Raw genomic sequence first — 23,816 nt, forward strand, 5'->3', positions numbered from 1 at the left:
AAACCCAGTGCCTCGGGAACAAAGTGCCAGGTAAGGCACCGCAAGTTTAGCCTCAGTGCGAGTTCAGCAGCAGGGCGAGGAAGCCAGGGCCCCAGACACTGCCCTTCTCTTCCCTTGAGAAGAGGGCAGCAAACCAGTGAAGGGTTTTTAAGTACCCCTAAACAAACAAACAAACAAAAAACTATGTAGTCAGACAGCCAGCAGCAGGTTGGGGGCTATCCAGTGTTTTGCATCGAGTGTAACATGTATGACTATATGCCTCTGGGGCATAAGTCATGGGTGTGTCCTCGGTGCAAGGAGCTCCAGGGACTCAGGGGACGCATCCGCTCCCTTGAAGCCTTGGTGGCCGACCTGGAGAAGCAGAGGTAGGCAGAGGAAGGACCATGGGGAGACTTCCGGGGATGAGCAGGCTTTGTCCCACCCTCTGGCATGTAGCTCCTCAGCTGCCCGGGTGGGAAGTCTCGGGGCTGGAGGACGTCATCCTGGAGAGGAGGGAAACAATCCCCCCCCAGGGGGGACCCCTTCTCCAGGGACGGGCCTGTATCCGAACGCACTCAGGATACGCTTCAGCGGGAAGGGGGTTGGGGGCTTCTGGTAGTGGGGGATTCGATTATTAGAAACATAGAGAGGGGGGTTTGCGACAGATGTGAGGACCGCATGGCGACTTGCCTGCCTGGTGCGAAGGTTGCGGACTTCACTTCTCATCTAGACAGGCTGGTAGATAGTGCTGGGGAGGAGGTAGCAGTTGTGGTGCATGTCGGCACCAACGACGTGGACAAGTGTAGCCGGGAGGTCCTGGAGGCCAAATTTAGGCTATTAGGTAGGAAGCTAAAAGCCAGGACCGCAAAGGTAGCGTTCTTGGAAGTGCTACCTGTTCCACGCGCAGGGCCAGCTAGGCAGGCGGAGATCAGGGGTCTCAATGTGTGGATGAGATGGTGGTATAGGGAAGAGGGGTTTAGATTCGTTAGGCACTGGGGAACATTTTGGGACAAGCAGGGCCTGTACAAGAGGGACGGTCTTCACTTGAACCAGAATGGAACCAGACCGCTGGCGCATAACATTAAAAAGGTGGCACAGTAGCTTTTAAACTGATCCCTGGGGGAAAGCCGACAGGAGCCGAGGGGCATCTGGTTCAGAACTCCTCATCCTCTCATCACAATGAGAGGATGCAGGGATAAAGGAGCTAATAAGCAGCCCATCCTGGGGCATTCCATGTACAAATGCTTTTATGCGAATGCCTGAAGTCTCCGAGCAAAGATGGGAGAACTGGAATGTCTGGTGACTAGGGAAAACATTGACATAGTGGGCATAATGGAAACCAGGTGGAATGCAGAGAATCAGTGGGATACTACAATTCCGGGCTAGAAACTCTACAGGAGGGACAGGAAGGGGCATGTTGGAGGTGGGGTGGCCATTTATATTAAGGAAGGGATAGAATCCAGCAAAGTAGAGATTGAAGGCGGGTCCGACTCCACCATAGAATCTCTATGGGTTAAATTACCAGGCCTGAGGAGCGATGTAATACTGGGGGCGTACTATAGTCCTCCAGACCAGAAACCGGAAGGGGACCTTGAAATGAGGATACAGATCAGGGAGGTGACAAGGAGGGACAGAGTTGTAATCATGGGGGACTTCAATTATCCTCATATAGACTGGGTCAATTTGTGTTCTGGTCACGAAAAGGAGACCAGATTTCTTGACATGTTAAATGACTGTGCTTTAGAGCAGTTAGTCATGGAGCCCACCAGAGGACAGGTGACTCTGGATTTAATATTGTGCAGTACTCAGGACCTGGTTAGAGATGCAAATGTTACTGAGCCGTTGGGAAACAGTGATCATGCTGTGATCCGTTTCGACATGCATGTCAGGGGAAGAATACCGGGCAAATCTCTCACAAAAACCCTTGACTTCCGACAAGCGGACTTCCCTCAGATGAGGAGGATGGTTAGAAGGAGGTTGAAAGGGAAGGTAAAAAGAGTCCAATCTCTCCAGAGTGCATGGAGGCTGCTTAAAACAACAGTTATAGAGGCCCAGCAGAAGTGTATACCACAAAGGAAGAAGGGCTCAGCTAAGTCCAGGAGGGTGCCCGCATGGCTAACCAGCCAAGTTAGAGAGGCCGTAAAGGGCAAGGAAGCTTCCTTCCATAAATGGAAGTCTTGCCCTAATGAGGAGAATAAAAAAGAACATAAACTGTGGCAAAAGAAATGTAAGAAGGTGATACGGGAGACCAAGCGAGACTATGAGGAACACATGACCAGCAACATTAAGGGGAATAATAAAAGCTTCTTCAAATATGTTAGAAGCAGGAAACCCACCAGAGAAGCGGTTGGCCCTCTGAATGGTGAGGGAGGGAAAGGGGAGATAAAAGGAGACTTAGAGATGGCAGAGAAATGAAATGAGTTCTTTGCATCTGTCTTCACGGCAGAAGACCTCGGGCAAATACCGCTGCCTGAATGGCCCCTCCTGACCGAGGAATTAAGTCAGATAGAGGTTGAAAGAGAACATGTTTCAGACCTCATTGATAAATTAAAGATCAATAAATCACCAGGCCCTGATGGCATCCACCCTAGAGTTATTAAGGAATTAAAGAATGAAGTTGCTGATCTCTTGACTTGCAACTTGACCCTCAAAATGGCCACGGTGCCAGAGGATTGGAGGATAGCAAATGCCATACCAATCTTTAAAAAGGGAAAGAGGGGGGACCCAGGAAACTATAGGCCAGTCAGCCTAACATCTATACCGGGTAAGATGGTGGAATGCCTCATCAAAGATAGAATCTCAAAACACATAGACGAACAGGCCTTGCTGAGGGAGAATCTGCATGGCTTCTGTAAGCGTAAGTCTTGCCTCATGAACCTTTTAGAATTATTTGAAAAGGTCAACAGGCACGTGGATGCGGGAGAACCCGTGGACATTATATATCTGGACTTTCAGAAGGCATTCGACACGTCCCTCACCAAAGGCTACTGAAAAAACTCCACAGTCAGGGAATTAGAGGGCAGGTACTCTTCTGGATTGATAACTGGTTGAAGACCAGAAAACAGAAAGTGGGTGTCAATGGGCAATTTTCACAATGGAGAGAGGTGAAAAGCAGTGAGCCCCAAGGACCTGTCCTGGGACCGGTGCTCTTCAACCTCCTCATAAATGACCTGGAGACAGGGTTGAGCAGTGAGGTGGCTAACTTTGCAGACAACACCAAACTTTTCCGAGTGGTGAAGACCAGAAGTGATTGTGAGGAGCTCCAGAAGGATCTCTCCAGACTGGCAGAACGGGCAGCAAAATGGCAGATGCGCGTCAATGTCAGTAAGTATAAAGTCATGCACATTGGGGCAAAAAATCAGAATTTCACATATAGGCTAATGGGTTCTGAGCTGTCTGTGACAGATCAGGAGAGAGATCTTGGGGTGGTGGTGGACAAGTCGATGAAAGTGTCGACCCAATGTGCGGTGGCAGTAAAGAAGGCCAATTCTATGCTTGGGATCATTAGGAAGGGTATTGAGAACAAAACAGCTAATATTATAATGCCGTTGTACAAATCAATGGTAGGACCACACCTGGAGTATTGTGTCCAGTTCTGGTTGCCACATCTCAAAAAGGACATAGTGGAAATGGAAAAGGTGCAAAAGAGAGCAACTAAGATGATTACTGGGCTGGGGCACCTTCCTTATGAGGAAAGCTATGGCATTTGGGCCTCTTCAGTCTAGAAAAAAGACACCTGAGGGGGACATGATTGAGACATACAAAATTATGCATGGGAAGGGTAAAGTGGATAGAGAGATGCTCTTTACACTCTCACATAATACCAGAACCAGGGGACATCCACTAAAATTGAGTGTTGGGAGGGTTAGGACTGACAAAAGAAAATATTTCTTTACTCCACGTGTGGTTGCTCTGTGGAACTCCTTGCCACAGGATGTGGTGACGGCATCTGGCCTGGATGCCTTTAAAAGGGGATTGGACAAGTTTCTGGAGGAAAAATCCATTACGGGGTACAAACTTCAGTTACCTCCAGAAAGCTTAAAGCGGCCAAAACTGGGGATTTCATTATCTGTGGTTTTCTGTATCTGGGGGGAGGGGGGAATTTGAGAATGGAACCCCTGCAGATACCAAGGCCCCACCTGTAGTTTGGTTTCAGCAAGTTTATCTAGTGACAAGGTGTTGCCTAGGAAGCTGTGAGTTCATATCAAAGAACAATGCATTTCTGTAAGTAGCTGCAAGAGCAGTAAGCATGATGGCCCCAAAGGAAGGTCTAAAATGGTTCAGGTAATACATATTATACCCACTTTATTGTTGAACTAAGTCAATGCTTTTGAGTTGCACAAACATTTCTCAAGTTCTATTTAAAAAGTTTTGTGTACAGCGTTACCCTAATTTACCAACACAGTCAACCTAATAAAAAGGTCTTACTTAAACCGTTAAGGATTGTGTAACCTGCAACATTTCACAGATCAGACAGGGAGGACACACTTGTAACACCCCTGTTCTCTACTGGTCTAAAAGCTGAAAGGGCGATGCTTCTTTTAGTTAAAAAATGCTAGGAAAACATGTGTCCTACCACCAATATGTTTATCAAGAATTCAAAATATACCTCAGCAGCTACAGAATGTGGAAAAAGTAGGCTGTGCACAAAACCAGGACTAGGGGTCAGCCATGAGGTCACCGGCCAAGAACTGAAAGCTGTCAAAGGGCCACAATCAAACCTTGGCACTCTTGGCAAAAAAGTTGATGGCTGCCAAGATCTGCTCCAAGCTGTTGCTACTACTGCCAAGGAAAACCTTTCCCAAACCCTTGTAGGACAGCAGTGGTGGACATAGCGGCAGCAATGTCCCAGAGTGCTCTTTAGCATATTTGTTTATTTACAGTGCAATGTTTCGATCCCTGTTGCTGCATCCAGCAATTCAGTGGCAGGGGTATTGCATGCATTATAGATAAGCAAAGATGATGGTCCACAATGCTGCTATGTGGGGTTTATTATTATTATTATTATTATTATTATTATTATTATTATTATTATTAACAGTATTTATATACTGCTTTTCAACTAAAAGTTCACAAAGCGGTTTACAGAGAAAAATCAAATAACTAAATGGCTCCCTGTCCCAAAAGGGCTCACAATCTAAAAAGATGCAAAAGAATACCAGCAGACAGCCACTAGAACAGACACTGCTGGGATGAGATGGGACACTCCCCCTGCTAAAAAAGGAGCATCCACTTGAAAAAGTGCCTCTTATCCAATTAGCAGGGGTTTAACAGCATAAGAACAGCCCCACTGGATCAGGCCATAGGCCCATCTAGTCCAGCTTCCTGTATCTCACAGCGGCCCACCAAATGCCCCAGGGAGCACACCAGATAACAAGAGACCTCATCCTGGTGCCCTCCCTTGCATCTGGCATTCTGACATAACCCAGCAGTTGTCAGAGGATCCCCATGTACTTGTTGCTGGTTGTGGCTCTGTACTATGTGGTGCTGTAGTGTTCATGCACATACATTTATGTCAACAGTATGTACAGAGATATAGAGACATGCTGCATTCATTCTCCATTAAGTGATTGAACTTCTAGGGAGCTGGGGTTGAGAACTGAGCCCAAAAGAATGACAATACAGTAATAGCAACACATGCTCCTCTGAGGGGCTTCAGAATGGCTGTTTCAGCAAAAAAAACAAAAGTGCAACTTCCAGTTTACAGAGGGAAACCGGAAGTGACTTTTTTGCCCTTATAAGTAGGGGCAATCTAAAATGGTAAAAATGAAATAAAGCAAATATATATATCACTTATATGACAGTGATTGCACCTGATAAGAAAGCTTTAAAATTGATTAAAATGTTAATTTGGAATAAAAACACATAACAGCACTTACATCAATTTTTATTTTTGGATAACACTGACATCCCTGAAAAAAATAAAACTGTTTTAGACTGCCTCTACTTATAAAGCATTCTGAGGCCTTAAAGCCCTCCAGGGGCAGCTCCAGTCACCTCCAGAGGACTCAGGTTGGGCCACGTCTGGCTCAATGTGGGTCCAGGGGACCCGCATTGAGTTAGATCCATGGATACAGAATCTGCAGATACAGTGCCCCATCTATACTTACAGAGGAGCAGAATGGCTTGTTTGTACTGCTGGGATGTGTCAATAGAATTGGCCAGTTTGAGCATAGAATAATTTTGGATCTTCACAACCAGAAAATATATTCATTAATTTCATTTTGAGCTTTTACAATGTCTGAAACTGAAAATCAAAAACGTGAGAAGCCATGATATTTTGCTAATGATGATATTCATTGTCAGAGCAGTCAATGCATTCTGGATATTTTAGATGACCAAAGTCATAGCAAGATTGCTGCCCAAAAAAATTGTTTACAATTTCACTTTACACACGATACAACCAAGTTCAGAATAGGATGGGTTCTCAGTACCAGCTGTAGGATAGCTTCATACATTTTGACTCTAGTTGTGATTGCACAGGGCCTTTAGGACTGCCAGATATCACAAATGAAATATAAACTTTTACTGGAAATTTGTAAATGATCTTAATGAAATCACCCACAGACATGGCCAGCATGTTGCCCAAGCAGAGCATTAATCTTCACAACACCCTTGTGTGCCACAAGGGTCAGTTTTTTCTTGGTACTATATCTAGAGGTGTTAGGAAACGAATAGTTGAAACAACAGGTTCCAAGTCAGAAACCAGACGCAGAATTTTATTCAAACCCTCCCAAATCTCCACTAGTTCTCTGTATCCATGCAACCTCATAACTGGTAAATCTTCCCTGCTAGATCCCATATCAGTAATCGACCAAAAGGGATCATACATCCTGTGATGGAAAACTGGATGCAATGTGAAAGGACACTGATGCACGCAAGAGTTCAGTTAAAAAATGTCAGAGATATTTCCACAAAGAACTTGGATTTTTAGATATTTCGGCTGCAATCCTAAACAACTTTCCAGCACTGGAAAGCAATGCAACTCTGAGGTAAGGGAACAAACATTGCCTTCCCTTGAGGAGGCCTCCATGACTGCCCCCCAACCGCAGGATGCAGCTCGTGTCCCAGTAGTAGTTATACCAGTGCTGGAAAGTTGGTTAGGATAGGGCCCTTAGAAGCCTACTATGTGGCACTTCTGGCTGTCTGTGTTAGAACAAATTCTGTGCTTTCAACAGCCATGTGGTAAGCAGAAATTCAGCAGGTGATGTTTGTCCTAGAACGGAGATGCAGTGATGAGAAAACACTGCTGAATTTCTACCCACCATGCAGCTGTTGCCTGGGATCAATGAACACAGCACTTCCTCCGTTTAAATACTAAAAATTTAAAAATACAATTTAAAAAAAACTTTCCAACCAAGTAACATTTACTTTTTACCCGCAAGGGAGAAGTAATCAACTCAGAACATCACAACCAAAAACACCAGCCAGACTGTTAAAAGCACTTACCATCCTGCAGCACCTAAGGCAGTTTCAGTTGCCACAAAGTGCAGGCCCCCTGCACTATCTAATGGAGATAGTTCCCTTATTTTTTTCTGGCAGAAGTTGACACGGCAGCACAGGAGGGAGGAGACTGTGGTTGCTGAGGATTTCACCAATGCCAATGAGGTGTTCTTTTGTCACTTTCCTTCTTGCTCAATTCAACTTTCCGTTGTTTACTCCACTCCGTCAGTAGTCCACTCAGGGCCCAAACCTATCCAACTTTCCAACTCCAGTGTAGTCACAATGCAAACTCATGGTAAAGGAACACATGTTTCCGTACCTCAAGAAGGTCCCAGTGGCTGCCCCTCCACCACAGGATACAGCGCACACCCCACTGGCACAACTACACCAGCACTGGAAAATTGGACCGAATTGGGCCCTCAGTTAGCAAAGTGCAAAATGCATCAGAATGCATCTTTCTTAGCTGTCTCGGTCCAATGGATTTTCTGAAAATCCCCTTTACTTTGTGGCATTTAATGCAAGAACAGAATGGCTTAGAGTCAAATCCTATCCAACTTTCCAGCCTTGGAGCAGCCTTGCCAAAGAGGTGTGTGCTGCATCTTGTGGTGGAAGAATTGTGGGAGGCCCCCTCAAGATAAGGGAACATTTGTTCCCTTTCCTTAAGGCTATGCTGCAGCTGCACGGGCACTGGTAAGTTGGATAGGATTGGGCTAACAAATATTTATGATGTATGATGTATTTTAAGATTGTTTTAATGTTTATACTGTGAATGATAGTATAGTTCAGCTGGGTTTTTGGTTTTCCCCTCTTTTTCCTCAAGGTATGTTCCTTGATACCAAGTGGCCACTGTGTATCCTTTTGAACCCCTTTATTACAAGCTGTAAGAGTGTTCTCCTTAAAAGCTCCAAGAGTGTTGTAAAAAAAAGAGGGTGGGCTTCCACTTTTGCATCCCTCTGGCAGCTGCCATTTCTGCTTCACTGTCCCTGTCTCAGGCCCAAGTAGCTTGACAAAATTCTTAAATGGAACATTTCTCCAGTGGCAAAAAGCAATCAGCTGCTGCCGCTTTTTGCCTCACTGCCTTCTTCCAAACCCCCTCCTATCCCCCTTGGTCTAAGGAACAGAAGGAGGTTAACTGAGCAGTCGCGCTTTGTGTGTATGAGTCTGTTTTAAAGACCTGTCTCCTCATTTCCTCAAAGCAGAAGGTAGGGGAATATCCTGTTCAGTATTCAAATGAGAGTGCACTAGGTTTCTGTGGCTTTACAAACTGTGGTTTGGGCGGTTGTTTTCTTCTGACTAAGTGCATCTAGTGTGTTCAGCAATGTTTCTCTTTTTTTTCTTTTTGCATTTTTCTAAAATAAATCCCTAAAAGCAATCACCTTTCATCTGAAAATGTGGTCGACCAAAAATAGGCACTTTGAACTGTCTTGCATTAACTGTGAGGTGTACAGCCTGGTGTGTGGTGAAGCAGTTTGGGTTTTGTACATATTTTTCAGGCACAACTATAGTGTACTTTCTAGCAGGGGTTGGGGGTGTCTCCTCATCCTTTGCCTCAGGCGGCAAAATATCTTGGGTCAGTTCAAGATTCCAAGAGACTCCAAGATTTCAATATGTGAATATATTCAGTGGCGTAGCTAAGGAGGTGCAGGGGGTAGCAGTTGCACCGGGCATCAAGCTTTAGGGGGGTACAAGCTGAGCTTGACACTAGTGACCAAAATTGTGAAAAACTTGTTATGTATGAATAATACCATCATGGTATATATCATTGGAAAGGTAATTTAATGCAGAATGCAATGAAACAAACTGCATTGGAATATCTGTATTCTATCAAAATTTATGGCCAATTAACCAGAAAATGAAAACACAACTGCCTTGTAGAACAAAAAGTGGATTTTCGTAACTCAAAAACAACCTATGAGACTGATTGTTCTGAGTGCCAATGACATGTTATTATGTTATTGACGTGCTGCAATGACATGTTATCATGATACAGCATGAAACCAATAAGGTGTTAATAGGAGTCAGCTCTCATTTCCATGTATCATAATACAGTAACCCCTGCTAACTGGGTAAAAACACACTTTTTCAAGTGGTGCCCCTCTTATATTTAGCAGGGGGAGAATCCCTCTTTACCCCAGCACAGTGTCTCAAACCAATCCGGAGCACACTTTTTATTTATTTACTTAATTAAATTTGATTTTGTCGGGGGGAGGGTTCAAATCTTCTTTGACTCCAGGTAGCAGATAGATGCCTTAGCTATGCCACTGACTGGGGGGAGGCAACAGAGCAAGTGGATGGTGAGCTGCTGGGGGGAGGAGGTGGGTTCCTCCCAATTTTCACTTTTTTTAAACCCCGGGCATGACGTCACTTCCAGTTGTGACATCACTTCCGGGGCAACATTTTGAGCTTGGTACCAGGCTACGCGATCATTAGCTATGCCACTGAATATATTTATCAGGATACAATGACTAATTGGCTAATTACCCAGCTGTTTTCCAGGCTTGCCAAGTTTCCCTGTAGATCTGTATAATGATTAGCTATTGTTGCTTAGCAACTTTAAATGAGCAATTATGATTGACTACATTCCAGGTAATTTTGTATTCTTACAAAAGGGGAAGTTATACATATATATGATCAGCTGTGCATTCTGTTAGATCATCATTCCCATGGGCACATGCCTGCTGCCATGATGTCTGAACCTAATCCCCAGTTTACTTTTTACATCCTGTTGTGGTTAGTACAGGGTCTTAGAAAATTTATGCATTTTGCCCTGTATTAGGCTAGGACACTGTATTATTGAGAATGTAATCCCTCCCCCCCCCCCCAATCTTGTGCTTCTTTGCTACATCCTGGAATGGTCAGAAACTCACACAGGTTTTCTATTGTTTTGAAGAACCTTTTCAAAGAAGCTAACCAGTTCTACTTCTCTTTTCTGCCCATTTCCCATCCCATTCATGGGTGACCTTTCCCATCTGTCTTGCAGCAATGAGAGAGACTGCATTTGGCAAAAAGGTTTCCTCTATGCAGAGTGGACTTTCTCTCCCCACATTTCTTATTCTCTGCTTCCTGTTGGGCTTTCCTTCAGTTTCCTTTTCCTCAACCCTCTGCCTCTTCAGATACCTTTGCATGGAGCCTCCCCGACACTTAATTTTCCCTAACTCCTGAAACCCCTTTTCATTTAGCTTCCTTATCTCAGCTTATAGTTGCTCCCAGTCCCTTTGTCTCAGTGGGTTTCCACCTAATCTTTTATTTCACTTCCTTAACAGAAAATGAACAATCTGTATTTTGTTGTTGAGATTTTCATTCTCTCAAAAGTGAGAATATTTGGGAATATTCCACAACAGAAATCAACCAATGGCTGAAGTGTATTTTTTTTCCCTGTCACCATGACACTTCAGTTTGAGGCATTGCAAATAATGAACATTAGACTAAGAAAAAGGGAAGAAACGGCTTTTGCAGCTACAGTGGAAATGGCAAGTTCTCCAACATCTCTAGTCAGGGATGGCTTTAGCTGATCCTCCACTCAAAATGGCACCAGATTCCATTCCCCATCCCTACAAGATTCCACCATCCAAGCACAATGCACTGTCCTTATTCTCCAGCACTACCGCTACTTCTTGTAAAATGGCAGGCAGGGAGGATCCTGGGAATGCATCCTCTCCAATTCCAGCATTCTCCCAATCTAGCCACTTTACAAGATGCAACGGGGGGGGGGCAGCCCTTTTCCCAAAGCATTTTCCTCACAACTGCGGCATAGCTGGAGGTAAACCTTCTTCTCATGTACAAGGAGAACAGAGTAAGATGGGGCGGCAACCAGATGGAGTAGTCTGGCAGACAGGCAGTGGATCTGGGGTACCCCTGCCAGTATACCACCTCTCCCTGTTCACCACTCATGCCAGCCTCATGACTGGACCACTCCTGTCTATACTCCATTGAGAATGTATCCCCACTACTATGTATAAACATGTATGGGGTTTATTCAGCAAACAACCTGAGCTTTTATCAATTACAGCACCACCACCACCACCCCCCAATTTCTTGAAGAAATGGATATAAAGGTTCATGACTTTGTCCCTACTCTTCTATATACAACTCATAGAAAGGAGTGCAGTCTCATTTTGCTTCCTAAAAACCTGTTTTTTAGCCGTCCTCAGATCATAAGATCCACACCCTTCAAGCTTTGTTCACACCCACAAGAAGACTGTAAAATACCAGCAGACAATTTCATTTCTCCATTAAGTTGCTTTATTTATAAACCAAGGCTTAGTTCAGCAGCATATTGTTCACAAACAAATGAATTAGTGCTTAGAGAGTCTGAGCATTGCCCTGAATGCAAAAGTGCAACAGTCCAAGTGGCCAGGCTTGTCAATGGCAGCCCTAACCCCAAAGGTCAGAAAGTCACAGAGAAACTTGTCATCTTAAGAAAATGCTTGAAGGTGGATTTCCAATGGGATGGCTCTTCTACCACATACATCTGCATGGTGTGGACCATCTCATCCCCCCACCCCAACCCTGTGAACTTCAATATATATGTACTTGCAAAGTCACCCTTAAAGAAACCATACAAGCTTGTTTTTCATGGTTAGAATAGCTATAGCTTTACAGCTCTATCTGAGAGCTTTGCACTTTGCCACTAGCCACATGTTTGTTTTGGTTTTGTGTGTTTTTCTCTTTCTCTCTCTTTAAATACTCTAACATAATATGGCTGCCAGTGCTTTCATTAGTGTGATTCTTTCATCCTTGCCACCTATTTATCCCAGGCCTTCACATCATCTCTCCCTCTCACCCCTTTTGCCCAAATGCAAAAAATACAAAAAAAGCCACCCAAAAACAGGTACCTGTGCTACCTGTCAAAGGTGTCAAACTGTACAAGTCAATAAGCTGTTCCACTAGTAGACCTCCATTTCCTGTGACTGTCATGATATTCTCTTTTCTGTGAAGCAGTCAGAGTGTATTAACTAATAATGTAAAATGGTACCAAGAGAGGTTTATGTTTTGCATGTAGGGTCTTATGGGAGCTTGCGAATTCATTAAAGTACAACACAATACAGCAAATTTTGGCAGAGAAGAATGTTGTCCTCCTCCTGCTATCCCAACACCTATTGCAATAGAGGGCAGAACCATTATTTACCAATTGCAAATTTGGCTTGCCCAATGCCATTTGAAGTGTGGCTTCTGAATTTCTAAAACCTCTCAGTGTTCAACACTTTACCTACTATTAAGATGACATTAAGGTACTGGGGACAACTGGAGTGCCAGCCTCAATTCAAAGAGAAAACCTGCACAGCTGGAATTCTTACACTCAGAAAGTAACTGCACTGAAGCCAAGTGATTTCCAGTCTGAAAACGCACCATCTTTTTAAAGAACAGTGATCGAGAACATAGGTACCCAGAGAAAGTGACAGAAAGCATGTATGAGTAAGCCTTTTATTATCCTCTATCACAAGTGCTCCATGCCCAGGGAAGAGAAGGCTAATGAAGTCAAAGGGAATGCCACATCAACCCTGGCTTCTATTCACTACAAACCAAATCACACATTATCCTCCCTCTCCACTTACTGCACACCATGCAAATTGATGTGCCAGAGGTGTTGAACTGCAGAAATCAAGGTCAGTGGCTCTGAAGGTGAAGGTCTCAGCAGGCTTTATGATAGAAGCTAGTAATGAGGTATTCAAAACTCAAGACTCATGGCTACCACAGGCTACATCCCCCCCTAGCTAGTGTTATAAGAATTAGCTAACAATAATTTTAGATAGTTATTTCAACAAAGAACAAAATTGGGGCTGCCCAGTAAAGAATTACATCAAAGTTACAATGATCACATACTTTCTAGTATTGTCTGGTAAGAGAATCTTCATTATTACTATAGTCATACAGGTATTAATTTGTAACAGTAAGATGTTCGTCTTTAGAAATGAAGGAATTAGCTTGCTAATCAAGAGAACATTTAGACTTTTGCTTCCCCCAACCCTATAAGGAAGTACAGGAAAAGTCAGACGTAGGAAAGTATTATTCTGTAGAGATATTGGTACTTAAGGCCCTGCACCTGCCAAATGACTCATGCCACAAACCAGCTTTTACCCAAGGCAGATACACAAAAGTTGGCAAGCCGGCTGAGTGACAGACAGATTCTCAACCACAAACAGAACTTGCACCAATCCTTTCTTGCAAGGATCATACTGGCCCCTTCAATGTTAGCACTTTAAATAAGTTTTCAACCCCCAATCCCCATTAAGTCTATTTTAAGGCTTAATAATAATACTACATTGCACATTGAGTTCCAGTGCTGCTCATAAATAAGGAGAAGAAATCCTACATTCTTCCAAAGTGTTATACCAGTCCATTAATTAACAGTCTTAGCAATACAAGCTGTCAGTAAGAGTTGAAGTCCCAACTGCTCCTTCCGTCAGCCATCTTGGTGATATTACTGAGTGCTGCATCCAAACAGATGATTCCAGCTAATCAAGACAGCTCAGCTCTGTTAGCCAACAGACTACATAGAAGCATTTTGGCTGTACTGAAGCCAAATAGATGGATTTCATGGATTTGACTTGCACGGGATGGTTCTCCGCTTTGAGCAGTAGAAGTCTGGAAAAGAATAAAGACAAACTGAACTTGCTACCAGAAAGAAACAGGCTAAGTGCCTGGCAGTATCATACACAATAGGTTGGCTGGATCCCACCATGGACATAGGACCATACTAGAGGACTAAACCAGATGCAGCTTTTATCACATACTTGGGGATGTTGTATAGCAGTGCAGGAAGTTGCAGGAGGAAGAGCAGAACAGCAAGGTTAAAGCTTCCTCCTCCTGCTGTGGTTGCCATTCAGATCCTTCACCCCACCCCACACTTTTCATTAAGGAGCAGAAATAAAAAATGCCCAAATACTCAAAACCAAAACATGATTAACATAGCATCCAGTGAGATTTCTAGATTAAACTTAACCCGATACTCCAGCACATTACTAGGAAGTGAGGATCCAATCCTATCCAAATTTTTGGCACTGATGCAACACTGGCAATGGGGCTCACACTGCATCCTGCAATTTAAAGGCAGTCATGGAGGCCTCCTCAAGGTAAGGGAACTTTTGTTCCCTTACTTTGGGGCTGCATTATAGCTGCACTGGTGCTGGAAAGTTGGATAGGATTGGGCCCTAAATCCACACTAAGCTCAGGAAGACTTGCTTTAATTAAATATACTCAGGATTGCATTTAGTAAAGAAAATGAAGCTCCCGCATAGCTATAGGGGGCAGCATGGTAAGTACAGGTGGAACCTCGTTATATGCAGGGGTTCCATTCCTGGAACCTTCGTGGATACCAAATTGCACATGAAACCAAATCAAACAGGGTCAACTGAGCTCCAAACACAACTGGAGCCTTGTTCCGGTCACTTCCAGAGGTGTTCTGAGGCCCATGGAGGCTGCATGCAGCCTCCACAGGCCTCCGGAGGTCCTAGACGGTCCAGGACCTCCGAAGGCCATTCTGAGGCCCTTGGAGATTGCACGCAGCCTCTACGAGCCTCAAAAGAGCCTCTGGAGGCAAATGGAGCAAGTAGTGTTGCCATCACTGCCGGAATGGCTTCAAGAATGAGTAGGAGGGGGTGCTTGCATGGCACTTTGCATCACCTGCAGTACTTATATCACCACACTCCCCACCTGCCCCACTACCAAGCTCTTGCACCAGCTTCTCTCTTCCTACCCTTTTCTGTAGGCTGCACATTTTCAGCCTATAGTAATTTTCCCCCACAATTTTCCCCATCTGCACCCCACCAATAGTTTGTCCCCACCAATTGCCCTTTCTTCCCTCCTTCCACATATTCCTTTATATAAACAAAGCAAAATACTGCAAGGCTGAGTCACGAAGTGTCCACCATGGCTAGAAATTGGAGTTTGCTCCCAAAATTCTTTGTCTACGATAATGCTAAATGTGTGCTCAGTAGTTCCCAAATATTCTATATTTGACATTCAGTTTTTGGTATGATAATAACAACTGTCTGTTGTTAAGTATCTGGTATCCAATACAAAAGCGTATTTAGAGAAATGAGTAAAGGCTGAGTTTTTTATAGTAATCAGGAAACTTCCCCTTAACTTGAAAACACTACATAACTTCCAACTGTGAATGTCAGTCGGATTTCAGGGTCAAATTCAGAGTTTAAATGCCAGCTTTGAAATAAACAAATCTGAAATTCTATTTCAGTTCCAGCTATAGCCATCACTGACATTCTGCTTCCTGCACAAGTGAACCCAGGACAAATTAAGTTAGCATCTCCTTACCTTTTATACTTGTCTGCTTTCGTTTCAAACACTTTGGAGAGCCAGCCTCACTGCTTGCCTGCATGGACCTATCCATCTTTGCATGTATCTTGAGAAGCACTGGGGAGCCAAAGCTCTTTTCACCAGCACAGGTATTCTCCTTTGGGCAACTCATCAGGTCTTGAGGTGGTAGCACATTTACATGAGAGACCTTCTCCCATTTGTACTTCCCTTCAAGTGGGGTTTCCGTTTCAAAGTCAAAGTTCCACTTCTGCTGGGCCTCCTTCAACTGGGCCCTCATCAAAGACTGGACATCCTTTTGGAACTGATCATGATCGACTGGGCCAAAGAGGTTTCTGCAAATCTTCTTGCTGCAGGATGGTCGCAGAATGTTACCCTTTGAGAGAGGCATCTTGCCAGCTAGGAGGAAGATAAGCAGCATATAACTACTTGAGCAGTTACTTTTGAGGGACTATTGAGCTAGTAGGCTCATTCTCTGCAAAGACAGTTGGGCAGCAGAATAACTAATCCATCTGGTGTCCCAAGTCAAGGAAGATTTTGAAGCGGCCCCCCAAATAGCCTCCCCCCTCTGTTGAAAGAGCTTCACAAAAATTGGAAGTCTGTTTAAAAGCTCCAAGAGCATCCCTGGCAACATGGAGCCCAGGGCACTTCCCACCCACCCCCCAGCAATGCCACTGGTTTAGCATTTTTTTTACCTTGCATTTCTACCATTAAAAAATAAAAATAAAAGAGACTGAGAACCAAGAATTATTCAAATGAAAGTTGAAACAACTCAGGATTTTGCTAGATTTTTATAAGAGTTTATGAAGAAGTCTAGGATCACTCTGAAGGAGGATTCCATATGTGAAGGGTTCAAAAGGTACAAGGATAGAAAAACCTATTCACCTTGGCACTATCATAGGATGGAGAGGCCAACACCTCCAAATATTTAAGGAATGTGAGGTTACACAGGACAATCGTTACCTCAAGCAACACCATTCCCAAAGGCACTTGAGGAAACAGTAATATAGTATCACCTGCTATATGTGGACATTTCAGGATGCAGAAGAACTGTGCCAGTGAAATACAGCCTTAGGCAGAAGTGGCCATGGAGAACTCTCTCTCTCTCTCTCTCTCTCTCTCTCTCTCACACACACACACACACACACACACACACACACACACCTGCACAAGCAATTTCTGAAACACTGGGTGCCCCATCTCAGAGCATCTGATGTCCTCAGAGCATAAGGAACTTGTGTTTTGTCTGCAATGCAGACAGAGGAGTACAGACCAAGTCTGATAAGAAGGCTAGCATGACGCATAGTCTCCATTTGTCCAAGGCTCTCCTGCACCACTATTACCTATGTTCTTCAGCACTAAAAGGGGTTCATCCACAAATAGGTTGTCTGACTGCCGAATTCTAGCTAGTCATGTTACAGATCAAATTAAGCCTCTTATGTGGATACCCCTCTTGTATTCTTTTTCTGTACAGTATATGCATGTTTGTATGGAAGGTTTGGGACACAGATATGTGTAACTGGACTACATGTCCCTTTAGTTTGGGCAGCATGTTTCCAGGACAGCATTGTCCCATTTGGGCAGCATGTTTCCAGGACAGCATTGTCTACCTTGGCCCACATGTTTGTGATGCTGCCTTCCTCCAGTGTTCAAGCCAGGAAGAGGCAGAAGTTAAAAATAGCAACAGCCTTCACGATCTCTTTATAAACAGTTATGTGGGATGACATCACTGAGAGTTAGACATACCAGAACAAGTCCTGGCAGGTAACACTGATACTGATGACAGGTCTCAACATGAAATCCTGTTAAGTCACCACTTCAAAACACTGCAGCAGAGTGCTATGAGGCACCTCTGGTTCCCAGAGCTACACACCCTGCAAGTGTTGGTCCCAATCGAACTGTGAACTACATTTCTCTCCCCCCCCCCCCCCAATTCCTGACTTGCCATCCATTGAAAACCCTTAAGCAAGAAGGAAGGGCTTAGCATAGTTTGAAGTATGGACCCACCTTCTATCAGGTGAGGATTATGCTGACATCATCCTAACTATGCTCAGTCCACCCATTCAAGTACACATGTTGGTGAAAGTCAAAGTCTAGTTACTTTGCCACTAGGGCATGTAACAGCAAGACACAAACATGTCTCAACCACACCAAATTCCAGATCCATAGCCAGCCAATCATGTTCTTCCAAATGCAGGGATAGCCTATCCATGAGGCCAACTGAAGTGACCCCTCAGGCTGCAGACCGGCATCCAACTCTGTCCACCTATTTGCCTCCAGTGCTCTTCCCTCTCCTTCTACTCCATGGACTGAAGTGGAAGAGGGGGGTAAAGAATGTGGAGGAAGGGGCATGCTGGGCAAGAACTCTGGAGAGTGGGAGGAGCAGAGGCCAACATACCATCTGGTAAGGGGGTAGCATTTGGCCTGCTGTGTCAGGAGGGCTTGGGACGGCCAGTTCATAGGCTTCAGTACACCTCCACAAAATTCAAAGAACAAATCTGACTCCTATGTACAATGGCAGGCACACATACACACACCCAAATCAGCTAGCTACAGGCTGAAAATCAGTATCCGTGCCAAGTGTCTGCCTTGAAGCAACCCTGCCCCTAAAACTTCATGAAAGTTTTAATTCACATTCAGCATGTTTGAGCTCATCATTAAGGTTCAACCCTAAGGGTTGCTATCCCCTCCCCCTCCCAGCAGAGCTCCCTACCTTGGGCAACTGCATAAAAGATTGAATTCTACAAGTCATAGGTGTCAAACTCCCTGTCAAAGTCAGGGGTGTCAACTTTGTAAGAGAGCCAAATGGCATTCATTGTGCCTGCCAAAGGCAGGATCGGGACATGATGTCATTAAGCACATCATGACCAGAAATTAGCACTTCTTTCACTTAGGAACTGGGCTGGAAATGAAAGGAGAGAAAATATCTGGATCCTATTTTCAAGACACGGGAGAGTCCAATTATTGTGCAGGCTGCCCTTTCAGCAGTGACACCTCAGCACAGCTCAGTAGCTGATGGTGGTGCTGGGACCAGATCCAGGGCCTTATGTTTGACACCCCTGCTACAAGAACATAAGAACCTAGCTGGATCAGGCCATAGGCCCATCTAGTCCACCTTCCTGTATCTCACAGTGCCCCAGGGAGCACACCAGATTACAAGAGAACTGCATCCTGGTGCCCTCCCTTGCATCTGACATGCCCATTTCTAAAATTAGGAGGTGGCACATACACATCATGGCTTATAAGTGGTTCACCTCCAGCCGGGGTAGGGGTGGGAATGCACCTGAAGAATGACTGCCTGCCATGCAGCCTGAGAAGGCAGAGCTTCTCCATGATCACAGCTCACCTATTGACCCTGGAAATGCGTTTGGAAGGCTGCTTATAAGGGACAACCAGCAGGGCCTAGGAGAGGGGGGTAAAGGGGGTAATTTGTACCCGGGTCCAGGGTCAGAAAGGGGGCCCACGAGTCAAAGGAGGGGGCCCAGAAAGTTCCTGGGATCTCACATTTTCCTATCTTGCCTGAATTCGCTGCCTGCACATGATGCTGGGGGCACAACCATGGATATGCAGTGGCAACTGCTGCTGCAAGCCATACACACCGGGCCCAAGAATGCATCCATGACCCTCCTTAACACAGTGTCAAATATGGGAGGAAACTGGCCAGATGCTGTAGCTCTTCAGCTTGTGGATCCAATGATCATGAAGAAGTGGATATGAGCTCAGGGACCCAGCTGTGCGGCTACAGGTGCTGCAAAAGTTCATTTTGGTGCACACAGGACACTTTCCATCTTAGTGTGAGCCTAATACAATGATGCTAATTTCAGCAATGGATTTTCTACATTTCAAAGATTTTAGAGTGACTTGGGCGTGTGCTTGGTTTTCTATATTACTATATTTAAATGCCAATGCTGCATGGTCAGGTAGATCTGGGCATCAAGAAGCCTGGTACATCTGGGCTCCAAAGACTATTCTGGCTGTCAGCACCCTCCCCCTGCTTTATTTTGCCCCCTGTTCTGCCTGCCCCCATTGCGCCCTTCCGCCCTGGGGAAGGGACCCAAAAGAAACTTTGTACCCCCTGATAAAATTCCTCAGAGGCCCTGACAACCAGCAATTCCCAGGTCCCCAACGTGGGAACCAAGCGCTTTCCATAATAGGAGCTCAACAGCTCAGATCGGAATGGTCACGAAGCTGCAGGTTCTAATGGTTGCAATGCAATTGTAAGCGCTGCAAGCGTTGCTGGCCTGCAGGAGGCCCATTTGCCCGGAGGCTAAAGGTCTCAGCAAAGCCCAGGAGCCCGCGCACTGAAGCCAGCCGAGGGACGCGCTTGCTGCCTCTCAGCTGGAGGCGGAAAGCAGGCGCGCGAGACGCTTGCCCGGGGATGACGTCATCTGGCCCCATTGCAGATGCGTCTGCGTCACGTGCCGAGTGAGAAGTTGCGAAACCTTCTCGCCCTGCATCCTGCCCTCGGCAGCCCCACCTTGCCCTCTCCCGGTTAGGGCGGAGGCCAGGTAGCCTCTCTGGGCCCAATCCTATCCACAGTTTCCTGGGAGTAAGCCCTACTGACTATCATGGGACTGATTTCTGAATAGACATGCATAGGAGTGGGCTCACAATCGCAGGGTACGGTCCTACACACGTCTACGAAGAAGTCAGTCCCAGTTCAGTCAATGGGCCTTACTCCCAGGAAAGTGCAGAGGATTACAGCCTCAAGTGCCTGCCCTGGCTGGCCTCCGTGCACGGGAAGAGGACAAAGGGGCGCAGGGGAGACACCCAGCAGTTAACCAAGCCTGAAGCGACGAGCGGTGGCAGTGGCGTAGCTAGAGGGGGCGCAAAGCACTCAGCTTTGTAGAGAGCTTCACTGCGGCGTGCGAGTGGACCCTCCCCTTCGGAGGCATCCTGGGCTGGGGGGGGGAAACGGGGGCCTAGCTAGAGGAGGTGCAAAGCCCTAATTTTTGCATGGGGCCCTCCCCACTGGAGCCAGGCGTATGGCTGTTTTGCTTCCCCCCTCCCCCCCAAGAGGAGGCTCCCTGCAAGACTTAGAGCAAAATCCTAAGCATGTTTACTCAGAAGCAAGTCCCATTAATGGGACTTACTCCCACGAAAGTGTGGATAGGCTTGAAGCCTAAGAACCCGTTCTTATGCCTGTTTACTCAGAAATCAGTCCCATTATAGTCAGTGGGGCTTACTCCCAGGAAAGTGGGGCTAGGATGGAAGCATTAGTGCTTTGCGACCCCTCCAACTACGCCACTGAGCTGTGGCGTTTCCACTGGGTTCGCGCTGCGCCAAGGAACGCTTCGGGGCGCTTCCGTGCAGCCGCCGCCCGGAGCGCGCCGTCGAGGCCGCGCGCGCTTCTCAACCCCAGGCTGAGCCTGTACAGGGCACGAAAATAAACCGCGTTCGGGAACAAGGAGTTCCTTCCCAGCGAGCCCAGGACAGCGGCGGCTGGGCGGGGAGCCTGAACTCGTGCGTCGGTCTTGCAGGCTCCGCCCAGGCTGCGCTGCGCTGCGCTGCGGCCTCTTGGCTTTCCGGTCCTGCACGCCCCGAAAGGTGGCGGCCGGCTGGGAAGGAGCGCCGAGCAGAGCCCGGCAGCGCGCCACCTGAAGGGGAAGTCCCCGCCTAAAGGGTCCTCGGAAGCGCCCCCAGGACCCGCCGGGGCTGGGTCTGCTGGGCTCTGACATCAGCCGCGGGAGGGGAATGACTGTCACTGAGTCACTGCCAAGCAGCAGCCGCCGCCGCCGCCTCCTCCCCCTCCTCCCCGCCAGGGCATGCCCCGACAGACTCCCTCTCCGAGCCAAGCCACCGTCCAGCGCCCCCTCTGGCGGGCTCCGCTGTCGCCCAGCCCTGGCGAAGGGCCGCCAGTGTTCCCAGGACGTCTCCATCACCAGCAGTCCGCTCGCACCTTCCCAGGAAAGCGCACCCAGACCCAGCAGCCGTGAGCCCGCAGAAGGGCGAGCCGCTCCCCTTCGTCGCGGGAAGGAAGGAAGGAGGGCATCGCAGGCAGGAGTCAAGAGCTGCCACCCCCTCCCCCGGGAACTTCCACGGAGTTTCGGTGTGGGGAGAGCACAGGTTACGTGCAGAGGCGCGCATCCCCCTCTCCTCTCTCTGCATCGGTGCCCGCCCGGCTGACAGAGGCGACGGGGGCACGGACAAGAATGAGCGCACGGTGTCGTTCTATTCCCTGCTCGCAGAAAGCACGACAGCAAAGCGGTCAGGGAGTCACAGCAGAACCCGATATGCACATCTACTCAGAAGTGATTGTTCCCACTGTGCTCAAGGGGCCTCACTCCCCCAGGAAAGTGCGTATAGGATGGCAGCCTCAGGGCACAAGCCTATGCCTGTCTTCTCCGAAGTAAGCCCCATTGTGTTCACCGGGCCTTACTCCCAGGAAAGTGTGGATAGGATGGCAGCCTCAGGGCACAATCCTATGCCTTAGAAGTAAGTAAGTAAGTTGTGTTCAATGGACCGTACTCCCAGGAAAGTGTGGACAGGATGGCAGCCTCAGGGCACAAACCTACGCCTGCCTTCTCAGAAGTAAGCCCCTTTGTGTTCAATGGGCCTTACACCCAGGAAAATGATTGCAGCCTTAGGCTCCCCGACGACAATGGACGCTGCGCACTGGGGGGAAGCGCCTGCCTCCAGTTCTAGGAAGGGCAGGGAGGGCTACTCCTCAGGTTGACCTGAGCCCACTGCTGTGCAAGGCTCTGCGGAAATCTCTTCCTTGCTCTCACTCTGACAGCAGGTAGGAAGACTCCGAGGAGAGAGAATCGCTCCGAGGATTCCCAGCCCTGCTTAAAGGAGTGGCTGCAGGCAGAAAACACGAACAGGTGGAAGATGCGAGGAGCCTCCCTGGGAGACGGGAAAGTTCGGCTCAACTCCAGGAAGGGAAGGGGGCGCAGAGAGTGACTCTCGCTACGGGGACGGGACCGGCCACTTCGCCCCTTCTCCCCCCCCCAATAACCTCCACTCAACATCCCACTTGAGCGGGGGGGGGAGGGCGCGATGCTCTCAGACGCAGCACACCCAGGGTCCCCAAGGAAAGGGTATCCAGCGTGGAAGAAGCTCCATCCCAGGCTGGAGGGGGGCACAAACAAAGGTGGCGCTGGACGGGGTGGGGAGATCTGCCACCACCTGTGTGTGACTGCAGTGGCCAAGCCAAGCTCCATCACAGCCACGGAGCCAGCAGAGGCTAACCCCCAAGATCTGCCAAAGCAACGCCGCAGCCCCGAAGTGGGGGGCAGCCCGACGCCTGCGAAAATGAAAGCACGGGGAAATGAGCGCTCACCTCCTGCTCTCCGCCGCTCCTCGGCAACTCTGACTTGTGCCGCCGCCTGCCTGAGTACATAAAGCCAGCGCAAACAAGGGGCGGCGCCTCGCTTCCCCCTCCCTCCCTCCCTCCCTCTGGTGTTGTTCGTGGGGAAGTCAGGAATTTCCAAAGAAGCGGCTTCCGTCGGCGCTGCGCTCCGAAAGCAGCCCTTCTTGGAACGAGCCTTCCTCCAGGGTTCTCTGAAAACGGCTCCAGCACTCCACACTTGTCTGCCAAGCAAAGCTACGCTGGCCACAAAGACTCGTCCCACTTCTTCTTGGGGCCCAATCCTATCCAGTTTTCCAGTGCCCATGCTGCTGTGCCTATGGGGCATCCTTTGGTGGGCAGGCAGTCTTGGAGGCTTTCTCAAGGTATGGGAACATTTGTTCCCTTGGGGAACCTCGGGCTGCATTATAGCTACTCCAGTACTGGAAAGTTGGATAGGATTGGGCCCCATTGGTCTTCTGTGGAGTAGGAACTGTTTTCACATATACCTCGAGGAACTGCAAAAAAAAGACTTCCTAAGCAGGGTCAGGCCTGGTTAGTACTTGGATGGGAGACCGCCAGGGAATACCGGGCGCTGTAGGCTTATACCATAGTATTTCGAGACTGAAGGTTGCCAACCAGTAGTGCTTCTCAACCAGTGGTACTTGAGGTGGTGATGTCTGGTGGTACTCGCCAGACCCCTGGACACCTGCTGCTTGACAGCAAGACCAGGAACGCAACACAGCAAGCAGTGGTAGAAGGCTCAGTTTGGCAGGCAGAGCTCCAAAGTGTGCTTTTCCACACCCTAAAAGCCCTCCAGTCCAACCTGAGCCTC

At 47.3% G+C, this 23,816-nt stretch overlaps 1 protein-coding gene across 1 annotated transcript; it reads right to left on the reverse strand.

The window, feature by feature from the left end:
• Nucleotides 1-11,641: 11,641 nt before the first annotated feature.
• On the reverse strand, nt 11,642-23,011 carry CDKN1A (cyclin dependent kinase inhibitor 1A). The gene is made up of 3 exons (XM_066624318.1): nt 22,976-23,011; nt 15,694-16,092; nt 11,642-14,007 (listed from the first exon to the last, which is right to left on the reverse strand). The coding sequence occupies exons 2-3, from the start codon at nt 16,082-16,084 to the stop codon at nt 13,958-13,960; spliced, it is 441 nt and encodes a 146-aa protein (XP_066480415.1). The 5' UTR covers nt 16,085-16,092; nt 22,976-23,011; the 3' UTR covers nt 11,642-13,957.
• Between the last annotated feature and the right edge of the window lie 805 nt (nt 23,012-23,816).

Source organism: Tiliqua scincoides, chromosome 4 (assembly GCF_035046505.1).
Source record: "Tiliqua scincoides isolate rTilSci1 chromosome 4, rTilSci1.hap2, whole genome shotgun sequence".
NCBI classification, from domain to species: domain Eukaryota; kingdom Metazoa; phylum Chordata; class Lepidosauria; order Squamata; family Scincidae; genus Tiliqua; species Tiliqua scincoides.

Bases quoted from the DNA above. Each gene is read 5' to 3' on its own strand.
- CDKN1A (XM_066624318.1), bottom strand. From the start codon at position 16,084: ATGCCTCTCTCAAAGGGTAACATTCTGCGACCATCCTGCAGCAAGAAG. The intron at 14,008-15,693 runs GTAAGGAGATGC...ATTCTTTTCCAG, and splicing joins AAAGCAGACAAGTATAAAAG to ACTTCTACTGCTCAAAGCGG.